The 14,907-nt window shown below is 39.4% G+C and overlaps 2 protein-coding genes and 1 non-coding gene across 3 annotated transcripts in view; all 3 read left to right on the plus strand.

Moving 5' to 3' along the window:
* The window catches only part of rpl13 (ribosomal protein L13), a gene marked incomplete in the record, with an annotated part of 3,678 nt that extends 2,434 nt beyond the window's left edge, over positions 1–1,244 (plus strand). The window contains 1 exon segment of the mRNA XM_035652473.1: positions 1,038–1,244. Within this exon segment, the coding sequence (XP_035508366.1) occupies positions 1,038–1,196 (159 nt within the window).
* On the plus strand, positions 817–897 carry LOC118321334. The gene has a single exon (XR_004796402.1). It is a non-coding gene; the product is annotated as a small nucleolar RNA MBII-202 (small nucleolar RNA).
* A 6,035-nt stretch (positions 1,245–7,279) lies between the features above and the next one.
* The window catches only part of cpne7 (copine VII), a 30,215-nt gene continuing 22,587 nt past the window's right edge, over positions 7,280–14,907 (plus strand). The window contains exons 1-4 of the mRNA XM_035681725.1: positions 7,280–7,343; positions 7,475–7,791; positions 12,159–12,341; positions 12,616–12,690. Coding sequence (XP_035537618.1) covers positions 7,618–7,791; positions 12,159–12,341; positions 12,616–12,690 — 432 coding nt within the window. The 5' untranslated portion in view covers positions 7,280–7,343; positions 7,475–7,617. The remainder of the gene's footprint in view (positions 7,344–7,474; positions 7,792–12,158; positions 12,342–12,615; positions 12,691–14,907) is intronic.

The raw sequence follows: 14,907 nt of genomic DNA on the forward strand, positions 1-14,907 counted from the left end.
CGGCGGAGTTGCTGAAAATGGAATTGTGGGTGAAGAAATCCAAAATGAGTTGTTTCTTCCGTGACTTTAAAACATAATGCTGACCCCGAAAGTCAACAGAGCAGACACATACTGCCTGAATGACACATTAGGGAGAAGCAGAAAGAGATGGGGGGGCCAGTGTGTGAGAGAGAGAGAGAAAGGGGGGAGGTGAAGCAAGTACACATAATATATTGAGTAAACACCAAAATAAGGTGGTGAAATAAATTACCTGTAGAAATAGATTATACCTCCCCTGCCAATAAAGTTGTCAATTCACAATTTAATAATGAATTTCCATATTAATATACAGTGTTGGTTAAATAAGGCTTTAAATAGACTGTAATCTGTATTGGCTGATACTGATCTAGTGGTCGGCGATTACCCGCAAAAACCTTGATTGGAGCACCATTACTTTTAAAATGGGCACAAGATATTCCCACAGGAAGAGACTGAGGGAGTGGAGAACACTGTCTCATTATTAACGGCATGTCATTAAGTGCATCTGTCATTAATATGTATCAAGATATGTAAATAAAGTTTGGTCTTGTAAATGCCATTATGTTAATAAACCAGAACATAAGACTTTAAGTCAGGGTTGGCTCATATTTTAAATATGCACATCCACTCACTGTTGGCCAGTGTGCAAGAAAACAGAGCTTCAATACTGCAGTTTGAAGTGGAGCGCTGTGCCGCGTTAAAGAGAATAGCACATGAAGTAGCTGTACTGGCATGTCCTCAGTGGTGTGTTAAGAATGATAAAAACCATCTTATGTGTTTTTGTGTCGTGGCAGTCGATGATGACAAATCTCCGGAATCTCTGTATTTCCTTGATGAAACATTTGAACCCCTTATCTGATGACTGCTTTTTAAATCAAACTGGAAAAACAAATTCTTGTTCCCAAAATATTTAGGGTGTAAATTGGACTTCTTTTTGCATATCAATATGTTAAATTGGCTGGATTTTGACATTTGCCACAGTGGTAGAAGATGTAAAGTTAATTTTTTTTCTCTTCCAGGTACACAAGAAGGAGAAGGCCCGGGTTATCTCTGAGGATGAGAAGAACTTCAAGGCTTTCCCCAGCCTGCGTATGGCCCGCGCCAATGCTCGTCTTTTTGGCATCCGTGCCAAGAGAGCTAAAGAGGCTGCTGAGCAAGACGTGGAAAAGAAGAAGTGAAAATAGTCACTATGGAACTTTGCAAAATAAAGTGTTTAAAAAGATCAATATGAGTGTCTTGATTATGATCTTGTTTTGGGTTTTTGTGGTAGCACTAGTCTGATAAGGGGACTTGATGGAATAGCCTCGGACAACTAGGGAAAATACACTTTTACAGGTATCACCACAGGAAAGATCTGATTTATAGATGGTATCAAATGTGTTCTGCTGGAACAGTATTTACAATAAAAGTTCATTTCAATTGTAATATTGCTTTGGGAATAGGGAATAAACAGCAGAAATAACTTGAGCAGAAGTTTGTGCTCCAAAGAAATCAGATCTGAGCCTATTAATCTGAGCAGGTTTTTTACACAGTACAACTTTTAACTGTAGGAAAAGCACAGGTGTTACTAATAACTAACAATGGCTCTGCTCTATTCAGGTAACTAAGCTTCATAATGCCAGCCCTATTCAACCCTCATCAATTTTAGTCTTTACACCTGTGGTGTTCTTACTGTGGCAATGTCTGTGAAAAGGGTCTATATAGTGCATACTGTAGAATTTCTGAGCCCATAGACAGTTACTGATCGAAATCTGAGCAGTTCATAGTACAAAACAATTGTATTCCCTGTCACTAAAATTTAACTGATGATAAACTGACATCAGTATGAAGCGCGGTGGCTATGAACTAAAACCTGAAATTAGGATTCAGTGTCTGTTAGACTCATAATTACAGCAGTAGGTGGCACTAGAGGCACAAAATATAGCCCATTAATGGAGACACAAAAGCCTTTAGGAGTAGGGGTTGTTGACTAACTGAGGAACTGTAAATACATATTTTTAACAGCTATATTTTTTAAAAGTGACAGTTGGCATACAATCTCCTAATCTATAATCAGATTAATTTAGTCAGAAAGTAAGCATGTGGTACAAGATCAACTGATGCGTTACTTTGAACTCCAGTTAACTCCTATTTTTTCACAGACAGGTCACCAGAAATAAAATCAAGTTGAAAATTCAAAATCAGGCAGAGCCTCTTAAACACGACAGGCTATTATAATACTAGAAGACCTGTACGCTGTCTACAGCATGATAATGCACGGGTAGAAGTGGAGTCAGCGACAGCCCTCGAGAGGAAGGTCAGGAGAGGTGGAAAGCAAGAAAAAAAATTCATCCCAGTGGGACATTTTTGCGCTCTGGTGCGGGGGGTAGGCAAAGTAGAATTTTAATTTTCATACAGAACGTCATATGCTGCCAGACATGAACCAAAACGGACTGTTAATATAAAACATTGCTATGACAACAGAGACTCTGGACCTTTCTAAACTGTTAGCACATGTCGGGTGTGCTGTGTTGTTCTGATAAGGTGAAATGAATATATAAAAAGTTAATGAACAAAACAACAGAGAAACTCACCTAATGAGTGAGATTGCCTATTTCGAATTCATTAGTCATTACCATTGGAAAATGTCCACTCGCAAAAATGATCACGTCACCCTATACAAAAAATTCAGGATTGGAGTGAGGCTAAGTGTCCTTGTCTGTGTCTCCTTTAGTGTCCTTTTTGTGTTCCCACTGTCTGAATGCAAATGAATTATTCAGTTAATGGAGGTGAGTGGACAGTCAAATCATTTTGGACCCGAGATGATTGGTATGGATGAAATAGAAACTCTGATTGATGGTCCTTAAGATAGGGTACTGCAAACTAATCTATTTACTTAAAACACACATGTAACAGGACACCATGGATTTTTAGAACCACTATCACTTACCTAAATATGTTTTCCATCGTTTAAAGCAACTGTAACTGAGTGCAGAATAAATTAGTCAAGATTTGGACACTGTGAACAACCCCCACATTTCACTTATTCACCAGCGAGGTGAGTTTGATTTGTCCTATGATAAACTGCTTATAAAAGCAATAACAAATCAATTAAGTACTCAAATCAATGCAATATGGGATCTAAATGTCTTTTGCAGAAACAGGATGAGGAGAGGATTTTAAGTTAATGACATAAGACTGACCCAGAGTTGAAATGACTAGTTAATGAATTGATTACCCTTTTGACAGAGAATTAATCTGCAACAAATATGCTAATTGATTATTTATCAAGCAACACCAAACATTCTCTGGTTATTGTGAATGCTGGTTGAAACTCATTTGGATTTTGAATTTTTGGGATATTTGTGGCAGGTATTTTTCACTATTCGTTGTTCTGATGTCTCATAGACTAAATGATTAATCAGTTAACTAGAAGAATGTTGATGAGAATATTAGTGCAGCCCTAGACCCACTGCATCTCTTTTGGAAGATACATTTTTCATGCCAAATACCTGCTTTGGTTAGAGTTCAGAGTTTAATTTCCTCTCTTCTGTGCACAGTGGGAATGACTAGTGTTTCACAGTTGCTCACCTGATCTCTGAATTTGCTAATGTGGAGAGCTAAAAATGCTCATTTTGCATACTGATGCACTTGTACCTCTCAGCTGCTCCTTTTGCAGCAAAGAACACTACTGAAACTGAGGTTGCATGTGTACTCCTGCAGTGTCACCTTCAAACCCTGTGATATATTGCCTGTATCATGTTAAAGGGGACCTGCCCACAGTATTTGTAGGTCAGTAAGACAAATATAATGAGGACAACTGTTACTTGAAATCGAGCCTGCTGAAACACAAACTCGGTGATTGATTACCATTAACAGGGATGCTACAGCTACTATCGGCAATAGGAAAGATTTTAGAATCAATAATGCCTTTCAAGATTTCCAAAAACCTACCTATGTCCAAAAATACCTCTACTCTAGGGAGCTGCTGGTGGAAAACTGTGGATGATGTTACACCAACACACCGGGCGAGCTTGACTGAAAGTGCGAGTGCATCAGGCCATGCTGGGTTATTGTACACGCAATGTGGTCAGCAGCGCCAAGGCGAGCACTGAATGTGACTGGGGAGAAGCAGCGGGGGGAGTCTGAATAGATAATCCATGTGTAAAGTCAGGGAATGTCCTGTGAGGTGTTGAACCGACACAGCAGCAGCAGATGGCCGTTGTTTGGTTGGAGCTGTGGCGTAACAGGGCTCAGGTGTGTGCCCCAAAGCAGACTCTGAATACTCATGGAAGAAGGGGCAGTGGGGGTGAAAACTGCAGGAGAGAACTGACTTTAGGTGATGGTTATGTCATAAAGCAGAAAGTTTTCCATGTAAAATAGCACAGGCATGAATTTGCAACTTTATGTTTAAAGAATGTCACTGATAATATCAACCTGTAAGAGAAGTGTGGTCTTTGTCTTTGTTTGAGGTGTAAGTTATCAACTTAACAGAGCAAATAATTAAAAAAGCAGAGAGCAAAAATGTTTTATTTTTCATGCTGATGGAATAATTTGATTGACCTGCCTGTCTGCTGCACACATGATTTTGTTAACTCTCAAAGAATCAGCCATGTCCTCTAGAAATCAAAGCCAAAGTTGTGATGCTGCAAAGCTCTAATGAAAGTGTCCTTTGTGTGTGAAGGACACTTCAGAATCCTGAGATTTCAAAGCCTTAAAGGTGTAAAATGTTGCAACAGCTGAAGCCTACACATTTCTATTATCATAAAGTGCACAGTAACTAACAGAAAGCATCACAAGGTACTTTTAAACAGTCAAACCGTAGCTTTTATTTCATTTTTTGTTTTTATTTCGATGAACCCAAATTAAAAAGTCATTTTGTTCTTTTGTCTTTCCTGGCCTTCGCTTCTGAAACTCTCCAAAGAGCTGCTGTTTTGTCAGTGCAGCCTAAAAATCTATAAATGTTATGCAATGTCTGGAAATACATTCATGAAAATAATACATTTGTGGGTGTACTGTGAAAAGGTTCAAGCATAAATGCTGTGTAGAAACAATACGTTACGTAACATACATTGCTGTCAAATGATTAAAGATCTACACTGACGAATCAGTTCATGGTCATTTTAATGTGAATGACATTAGACTCAAGTATGTGCACATACAATACAGGTGTGGGTGTGTGTGTGTGTGTATTTAATAAAGGTAAGAGAGCAGAGTCACAGGTCCTCAGCTGTCTGGAGCTCCCACATGGAGATCTGGTTGTGATGTGCTGCTGCTGGAAGATCCGTCCTTTTATGTTTATGTTTTGCTGTGAAATGTCTCACCTGTGTCCTTGGCTTTTTTTATTACTGAGGTGAGACAAAGCCAGGCAGGTGATTTAGACATTAATTCCCTTCTTATATGAGTACAAATTGACAAACTATGGATCCTACTGAGAGGATCATCATCTAAGCATCTGATTCCACCTCTTATGTTCACAGGTGTGATGGAGCCCAAACATTCTATTTGAGATTGCGAGCTTATTGGAGGAAATTGCTCTCAATCTGAGCAGAGTTGAGAGATGCTTATCTACTGTATGCAGAACTGTGTAATGTATGCAGTATGTAAACATGATCATAGTGCTAATGGAGGATTGTTAACAGTGTGACACTATAATTACAGTAGGATGGAGTAGCTGGAGAACAAATCTGATCGATATTATCAAGTCTAAATATATATTAAAACCCCTCTATTGAGCCTGCATAGGATTACTGGTGAAAGGAGAGAAGTGTGGAAGAGTATGATATTGCATGCCTCACCCTTAGATGCGTTTCATTGATTTGCTCGTAGATCACAAGTTTACCATTCTTTCAGCCTGAATGTCAGCAAAATCACACACACACACACACACACACACACAAATAAGAAGCAGCATGCACATATTTCCCCCCGCATACATCTTATAATAATCAATAAAAGGATCTGTAACGCATTTCCACAGCTCGATTTCTGAATTGAACTGAAAAAACCAAAAAAAAACCCATCCTTACATCAGCAGCTGGACTCCTCTCCACTCCCCATTTTCGCGCGCCGAGCCCACTCCCTCCTCACCAGTCTGACCAATGAGTTTCAGCTGAGGGAAGAAAAAAAACCATTCAAGGCAGTGTGTTATGGGAGAGGATTAAACAAGTGTATTTAAGAGTAAAGAACAACGGCAGGTAGGAAGTGAGTTCTTAAACTGAGTTGTTTTGATGAGGGGATTCTTTGCGGTTTTGCTTGTGTGTGTGTGTGTTTATTGTCTTTGATCAGCTATAGATTGTCTTATTGGAAGTGAGTAAGAGCAGTCAGTGACACACGATGTTATCAAAGTGCACTGTTCGGTGTTTTTTAGTACGACGCTTTGCTTTGTTGTAAGTAGGAAAGCTAGATCCTTGTTTTGCAAACCCTGATCGGTAACTGTGCGTTGGGATTTTGCAGATGTGATTACAGATGTGTTTCATTTATTGTGATGAATTATAAAGAAAGCATTTAGGAGCGTTTCCTGCATCGCCTTCAGTAAGTTGTTAGGTTGAATCCGCAGCCTTTCTCTCTCAGGAGCGGACGTGTTGCTTTACCGAGAGGGGTTTTTATTTTTTATTTTTAAACATTAGAACTTTTGCTTGGCTCGTATTTTATGAATCGGATTGTATTTCGAGGTTTTTTTTAGCTTATGTTCAGATTGATGCTTTTTTTGGGTAACATCTGGTGTCCAGAGTCACAGCTGGTAAACAGAACCACGGGCGCTGTCCCTGGTGCTGAAAGCCAAACAGTGCCGTGCACTTGTTCAGCTCTCTGCTGAGAATGTGACACAGAGTAAATGATGCCGGCATAGAAATCCACACTTTATATTCCCTTTAAAACACTTAAGTGGCGTCAGAAACCCTTTGCTCAAGGACACTTCAGCAGGGCGGGTGCCATGCCTCATTGGAGCTGAAACAAATCAAAGTCGTTTTCTTAGTTTTATGTTATCCTTTGGGCAAAAAAGACACTCAGCCATGTGTCTGTTGTGGGATTTCTGATTTTATCACACACTTTCACTTGTTTACCCATTGTTGGGGAAAGAAAAAATACAATTTCATTCCATGTAAACTATTTAGTACTTGAAACAGGATAAAAAAATGCATGCACAAAATGACAATGTCTTGTCTATGTTTTTGTATATATTTTTGTGGATAGCGTTGTTCAATCTTGAATTAAGGGCACTTAAAAGAGGAAGCTCCGGGTTTAATTGTGTTGAATGAATCTTTCCATGGATCTGTTCTAGACTCCTGACAGCACAACCCTTCCAACCCTACCACCTTCATGTCCTGCCTCCCATCATTACTAAGGTGAGATGATACGCCTCACAAGGGGGGGATAGCTCTGACAGGCAGTAATAACATATTGGGTTTTGTTTGGTCCCCTGGGACTCACACAGGAATCTCTGTTCTTTTTTGTGACATCTGTACCAATTCAAAAGAACCTGTCTCCTGTGAGCGTGCCACGTCTTTACTGAGATCCCTCAACCCACCCAACTTGCGTTTTCCCATCCCTCGGAGCTACCAACAGCCTTACCAACCGTATTGCTTCACTGGTTGGCAGCTTCTCTTGCCCTGCGCCAGGATGAATGACGTTCAGGAGGCCACCTCCCCTGCGACCAGCCTCAGCGGTCCAGCTACCTGCGTCTCCAAAGTGGAGCTGCGTGTGTCTTGCAAAGCTCTGCTGGACCGAGACACGCTGAATAAGTCAGACCCCTGTGTCATACTCATGGTACAGACCAACGGACAGTGGACAGAGGTGAGCCCCATCCTTTGACCCCCTTTCACTTAAACAAATGCACAGTTGGACCTTGTGGGAAAAGAAGTGATAGGTTGAGATCTCCTCAATCACTAATTCTATAGGCAGCAGGATGTAGTTTTTAAAAATGAATCCACCATCTTTTATTAATCCAGCTATGTTCATATTATTTGTTGTGTTAAGAGTTTTGAATTACAGCACCTTAAGGTGATCTCTCTCATTGGTTGCACAGAAATACAATGGGGAAAGCACAGATAGCTCTGCCTCCATTATCCAGTGTCACAAATCTAAAAAAGCTCAGATTTTAAGATTAAGCAGTGGTGATGTGTAAATTTTACACATTGGGATTCATTTTCAGTCCCACTCCAGTTATCCCCCCAAAACCCGTGTTTTCAAGATCAACCAGGGAGATAATTCACTCTTTCAGAAAAAAGGTCATTGCTCACACAACGGCTGTCTGATTCAGAATTAAAAATGTGAAATGCAGCTTCCAGAGGAAGAGTGAGCATTAGTCTGTCTCCACAATTCAATGATTTACAACATATTATACAGCAGAACATGAATCCCACTGGTCTACATGTATGGACAAACAGTAGGCTGGTGATGTACTGTGTGATGAGTTGTGTTCCAGCTGAAAATGTTTACTTTCTTGGTTCGGTCCCAAGCTGATTTGGAGCGTGGGCATGATTTCTCTCATTTCCCTGTTAATTAAGTAATTTAGTTCATGAGGGGAAGCCAAAATGCAGGTCTCCATTAAGTAGAGGATGTGTTAAAACATGGCTGACAATAACTAATTGTATAGATTTATTTCCCCCGCAACCCTTCATTCAATAAAAAGCTCTCTTTTCAGGGAAATGGGAGATAATAATTAACTGCAACTCTGGCCGATCCCTGCCACATGGGAGCCATTTGTGGAAGATGCTCGCTGTAATGTTTGGGCTGTGTGAATGTGGAACCTCGAGCTATTTTGTGGCAGTGATGATAAGAACACTTGACTGACACTTTTGAGCACACAGTTATGGATTCTTCTTGGTTGTAAGGAGGTTGTTACATGAGATGACTGACCTGGGTTCAGTGCAGCATATATGTGTATGAGTGGCTATTTTTAGCTAACTGAAGAATATGGTGATGTCTGAATATCTATCTATCTATCTATCTATCTATCATATCTATCTGTCTATCTGTATGTATGTATTTACTCCACTACATTTATCTGATTACACTACCTATATATAAATTACTTAGAATTATCACCAGCCCAACCTGCTAAAACATTACAATCATGCTCTCCTTGCAATTATAGTCCAGTAATATAATATATACAACCCAAAATAATATTTGTACTTGAGAAAAACCTGTAATGCAAGACTTTTACTTGGAATGGAGCATTTTTATAGTGTTGTACTGAAGTAAAAGACCTCTACTTCCCTCCACCATTATATCTATCTATCTGAGTCTTGACAGTCCTGACAATGTACACAAGTTGTTCAATCCTCCGCTGTCAAATCCCTCAGTACTGGGAGGCAACATTGCTTGTGCAAATTGTTTACTTACGTCAACAACTGAGTAAGAGGCTGAGCCCACTCATATCACCGCCACCCTCTTTCCCGTTTCTGAGCTCATACTGTATGGCCCCACTGACTTGCAGTTGTTGTTTGCTGAACTGCTTTTATTTCATTACTACTTTATTTCAGTGCCTGATCTCCTCCAAGGACAAACGCAGAAGCAGGGCAGACATGATTTCCCTTCTTTTTGTGTGAACTGGACTCGACATACTCCCATGATAATGAGTTAATTCAAACCCTGATCTTTCTGTTGATATAACCTAATCTACAGGGAGCTTGTTATGATCGAGCAACATAGATAATGTTCTACCTGCTTGGCAGAACTGATTAGAGAAAGCCTCAATTTTCCATGTCAGGGATCTCGCCGTAGTTCTGGCTCCACACCAACAACAAACAGGCGTCACAGACTTCGGCACAACCTATCCTCCGTATCTCTGATTAGCTTTCATCAACAAACAGACTCATCAGACTCATCCCAAATCTGTCCATCCAGATGGCGCAAAGAGAGGAGGAAGAAGGCAAGTAAAGACAATAGAGAGAAGTGGGGATGAATGAGGCTGCGGAAGCCAAGTCATTGCTGGAAGTTCTTTTCTTTCTTTGTGAGGTTTGCCAGAGTGAAAAGGAAACTGTAGAGAAATCACTCCTACTAACCATCCATTTGTGAACATATTATTATTATTGTTTGCATACTACAAACCTGGAAATGTGAGGCAGGTGTTAACTGAAGAACCAATCAGGTCATTCATCTAGAACCACAGAAAACCCTTTATTTTAAAGAACAAATGTGACCTGTTTAACCATTTACTAAACAACAACTCAAGTTGCAAATTGGCAATAAGGCAAAGAAGAATAAATAATCAGGCATACAAGGGAGCTGAATGCTCAAAAGCAAAAATCAAAAAGTCATGAGCAGGACAGCACTTCAATTAAATTGTTTATTCATGCACAGATGTTTCGGGCAGACGTCCTTGCTCAGTGTGCAGACTGGCAACAGTGTCAAACAAAGATAAAAACCATAACAATACAATAAACAAGAATATTTTCATCAATATACAATACAATACAATATACAAAGTTAATCACTTTTATTCTATGATGAAACATTTCTATCCTGATAGGAGTGGTCACCCTCAGGATGATAATGCCCCCGCTCAAAGGGAACGAGGGGTCACTGACTGGTTTCATGAGTATGAAAATGATATCAATCACATTTTATAGCCTTCACAGTTGCCAGATCACAACCAAACTGAACACCAATGGGAAACAGAGGGAGCAGTTCCTGTTGGTAATTATGTTGTGTGTGTGTGTGTGTGTGTGTGTGTGTGTGTGTGTGTGCATCTCCACAGCCAAATTCTGTTCGACCAGCAAGCTAACATCAGGTGGGCAGGCTGGCGAAGTTAGCCAACACAGACTTGAAAATCCGTTTGGCTTTAGTTAAGTTAAAGTTAGAGTCAGTGGGCCAAGCAGGTTCATTCAACATATGCTAGCCTATCTTTTCTTATGTTCTATTTTCAGTCCATGATCGCAGCTAAATGCCATGTTTCTCACCTTTGTAAGCAGTCTGACTCCTGTGTGCATTGATAGACTGTGATTGACAGCTAGGATTCAACTGAACCAACTCAAAGGGTGGTCCAAAATGTGTGATTTTTTATTACTTGTTTTGTTAGTTGCTATAAAATAGTAAAATGATAACTGATACAGGCAGCTTAAATATAATCACCTGATTGCAGGCACTGTATGATTAAAAAGACGAGTTGAGTAATGAGAATTTTCTCCTCTTGCTCTATTGCTCAGGCATCTCTCTCTCTCTCTCTGTGTGTGTGTGTGTGTGTGTGTGGTAAGCAGCATGATTTTTGTTTGAAATACCATGTTATTCCTAAAACAGTTCAGTTTCTTTTTTTCTGTAAAAAGTCTATCACTAAGAGAGACGAAAGAAACAAGAGAGCAATATCACCAATTTCTGAAGTCATCATGACTCAAAGTCTGGTCTTGCTGCACGGAAAATGAAGAAATGACTCTGGACATCGTGACAGACAAAACTGTGTCCAAGCCAATGTGTAGGGTGACCACTAAAGCTTTTTTCAGATGTAAAACCTTCTGTAGGACTAAAGCCAGTTAATGTTTAATAGATGAAGGCTCTGTTCCGTTCTGTGGTGTATAATTTTCATAGATTCCCAAGGCATGAATTAAACATAAACAGTATATTATGAAAATGCATGTATTGCATGTATTTAATAATGACCAAACAAAGGTTATGGTCATATTATTGACTGATAAAAAATAACTTCCATAGATATTATGTTATGTATGATGATTTGTCCTTGTGACATATAAGTAGTATATAAATGTTCATGGAGCTGTGTGAGAGCTAAATCCTACATCATGAGCTGATGGGGCCTCAGAGAGCTCATCTTTTCCTTGTCAGGCTGTGAAAGACAAGCATGGACGTTTTCTGTACGCTGAGATTAAATGTCCGAGCTCTCCAATCTTCTCTCATATGATCCTCTTGACGAAACATAATAACACTTGCTTTTCTAAAGTATATACGCTGGTGCTCCTTGAAATAAGTGGGATATGTTGTAAGTCGTATTTTCCAATGTCATTTTGAGAGATCTTGCTGTAAAAAGTATATAGGATACAATGTGTAAATCACTTTGTCAAAGAAAAGCTTCATTCCCATAAGGTCTACTATTGCTTTAATCACACATTTAGTGAATTAAAATAAGAAATATTACAATGTCTAAATGTATTCGATGAAAGGGAGCGAAGGTCCAGAATCTCATTCAGTGTTTCCCCTCTCAGCTGGACAGGACAGAAGTGATCAAGAGCAACTTGCACCCGGTCTTTGCCAAGGTCTTCTCATGGGACTACCACTTTGAGGAGGTTCAGAAGCTTCGCTTTGAAGTCTATGACATCCATGGCACTCACAGCATTGGGACCCGCGATGATGACTTTCTGGGTGGGGTGGAGTGCACTCTCGGCCAGGTAAGCAGGTGCAACTGTCTTACTAACCCATTTTATTGAGTTGTATTTGTTGAATTAAAGTTCTGTTAGATAAGTGCCCTAAAAACTGTGATTTGTCTGCCATCAAAGACTTAAAGCAGCCCCCTTTGTCTGTGACATGCGATATATTTGCTATGTATAGTGTCAAAGCAAGTGATGGATAATTATCACTGATGTTGATGACTCAGATCCCTGTACACTGCTCTTTACTGCTAAGGGATCAAGGCCAACATTGTGTTTATCTTGCTATTTTCAGATTGTGGCCCAAAAGAAGATGGTGAAGCCTTTATTGCTGAAGTACGGGAAATATGCTGGCAAATCAACCATCACGGTAGGCTTCCTACATTGTGCTTATGACCTTACTGCTCTGGTGAATGAAATTGTCTGAATTGCTGGATATCATAAAGTGGCAGTTAATGGCCAGTACAACCTGAGTGAAATAATGGATGGGAAATTGAAGGGTAGTGGCAGTAAGATTTATGTTTTTTTTTTACTTTTTCACCCTAATCCTGTTCCCTCTCAGGCACCATAACAGAGTTACATTCTGTTTATTTTATACTGTGTAAATATATTTTCCATATTGACCTCCTGTAGCTATAATCTTTAAGCTGTTTTCAAATACTTTTTTTTTAAAGATAAAGTTGAAAACACCACTTACAGAATGGCTTCATGTTGCTGCTTTACATCACTGTGTTATTTTGTGGTGATAGTTGTTTACATCCTCTTGGAGCTCTTTTAATATCCTGGAGTCCATTTTTGGTGGTGTGGGGCGCTGTTCCTGCTTCACTCAGGGAAGCGAGCAAATCCATAAGAAATTATGCATGTATGAGAAATCGCATGTGCCAGATGTGGAAAAGCAGAGCTGTTGGTTCATTAGCCACCATCTGACAGTTAACAAGCCAAGTAGTGGTAGCATATATAAAACATGATCGTACAGCGTTCCACCCTTGTGTGTAGAGTTGGCTTTTACCTTGTTTGGGAATATACATGAGAGGCACGTTTCCTTAATCTATTTTCCTCTGCTTACAGAGAGCACCTGGGCTGAGATTTAAACCCAGAATCCCTGATGCTGTGAGGGAAAAGTTAAAGACAAACTCATCCATTTTAAATCTTAGTCATTTCATCTCTTGCCAGAGTCAGACTTTATTTAGACCGGAGCCAGCAGCAAAGACCTTTTGAAGGTCTTCAGGAAAACTGTGAGAGTTCACACTGGGGGATTTCTTTTTTTCCATTTAATTTATGCAAATATGAAGAATTCAGTGCACCGTCATAATGTTAAGACCTTATCCAACATGTGGTTACTATGCCCACACTTGTTGACACTGACACAAATATGTCTTTGTTCATGCATGTAATATTGTACTATTTGCATGCTGTACCCTTATAGAAAGTATGATTTATATTTGAATACATAAATACAACCATCAATATTTGTGTATATGTTATTTTCTTTTTGTGGAGTAAGGAAACACACACAGACACATACTGTACATATATATCTGTACCATACTTGTGACACCTCCTATTGACATAATGGATTTCCTCTGTCCATAATATAACCTCAGCAGAGGCTAGTCAAGGGACAGTAAAGATCGGGGGCTTAGCTCTAAAATCTTTGAAGCGATTGCAATATACATAGGTACTATATTGATAAATGATTATTATTATTATCACACCCTGGACCTTGTTTTTCCAGCAGCCATTTTGACATAACACAGTATGTTTAGCACAGGTTTTTACCAATGATACTAATTAAGGTTTTGTTCCATTCAGGTTAAACAGAGTCAGTGTGCTGCTACTAAGCATGGTGACTCACTGGAAAGGTTCTGCTGCACTAAACGGAACAAAACCTTAATTATTATCATTGGAAACAGCTGTGTTTACCCTACTATTTTATGCTGCATTCTGCTGTGAAAAAGATATGTTACCCGTCAAAAACAGCTCTTACCTCCTGTAACAAAACAAATTGAAACGTTGCTATAATTTAAAGAATGCACAAAAAACTCACCCTAGCTTGTAATCTGACTGAATTGCCATTTTACTTAAGGAGGTGTTCCTTATGGAACAGCAAATCCAATGAGAATCATCAACAAAGGCTGATTAAAACTACTACATATTAGAATAAGTAGCCTAAAATTAGCATTTGCCAAGTTCCAAAATGCTTCATTCAATTTTTAACGGATATTCCAGCCACTCTGTTTGAACTAAGAGCTGATAAATGAATGCTTATTATCAGCTGCCTCTGAATGAACAGACGTAACATGGTGTTACCTGTCAGGTTCAGTCATCTGCAAGGTTCTGGCGACTGCTATGTCATTCAGGTTTCTGAGACATTCAGGTTTCTGAGACATTATAATGTCCAGGATTTGCTTTCTGTGTGTTACTTGTTATAATCAGTCTGCACATTCATACATTCACACAAAATACTCTTTGCAAAAAGTAAGAATCAGCTAAAAATGTGTTCACTCTTAAAGTATAAATCTTAAATGGTCCCAACAAGGATAGAAATACAAGAGCATGCACAGACACAGAGACAGAAACACACACA

The sequence above is a fragment of the Morone saxatilis genome, unplaced genomic scaffold, assembly GCF_004916995.1.
Source record: "Morone saxatilis isolate NCDOM2014 unplaced genomic scaffold, NCSU_SB_2.0 Contig11, whole genome shotgun sequence".
NCBI classification, from domain to species: domain Eukaryota; kingdom Metazoa; phylum Chordata; class Actinopteri; family Moronidae; genus Morone; species Morone saxatilis.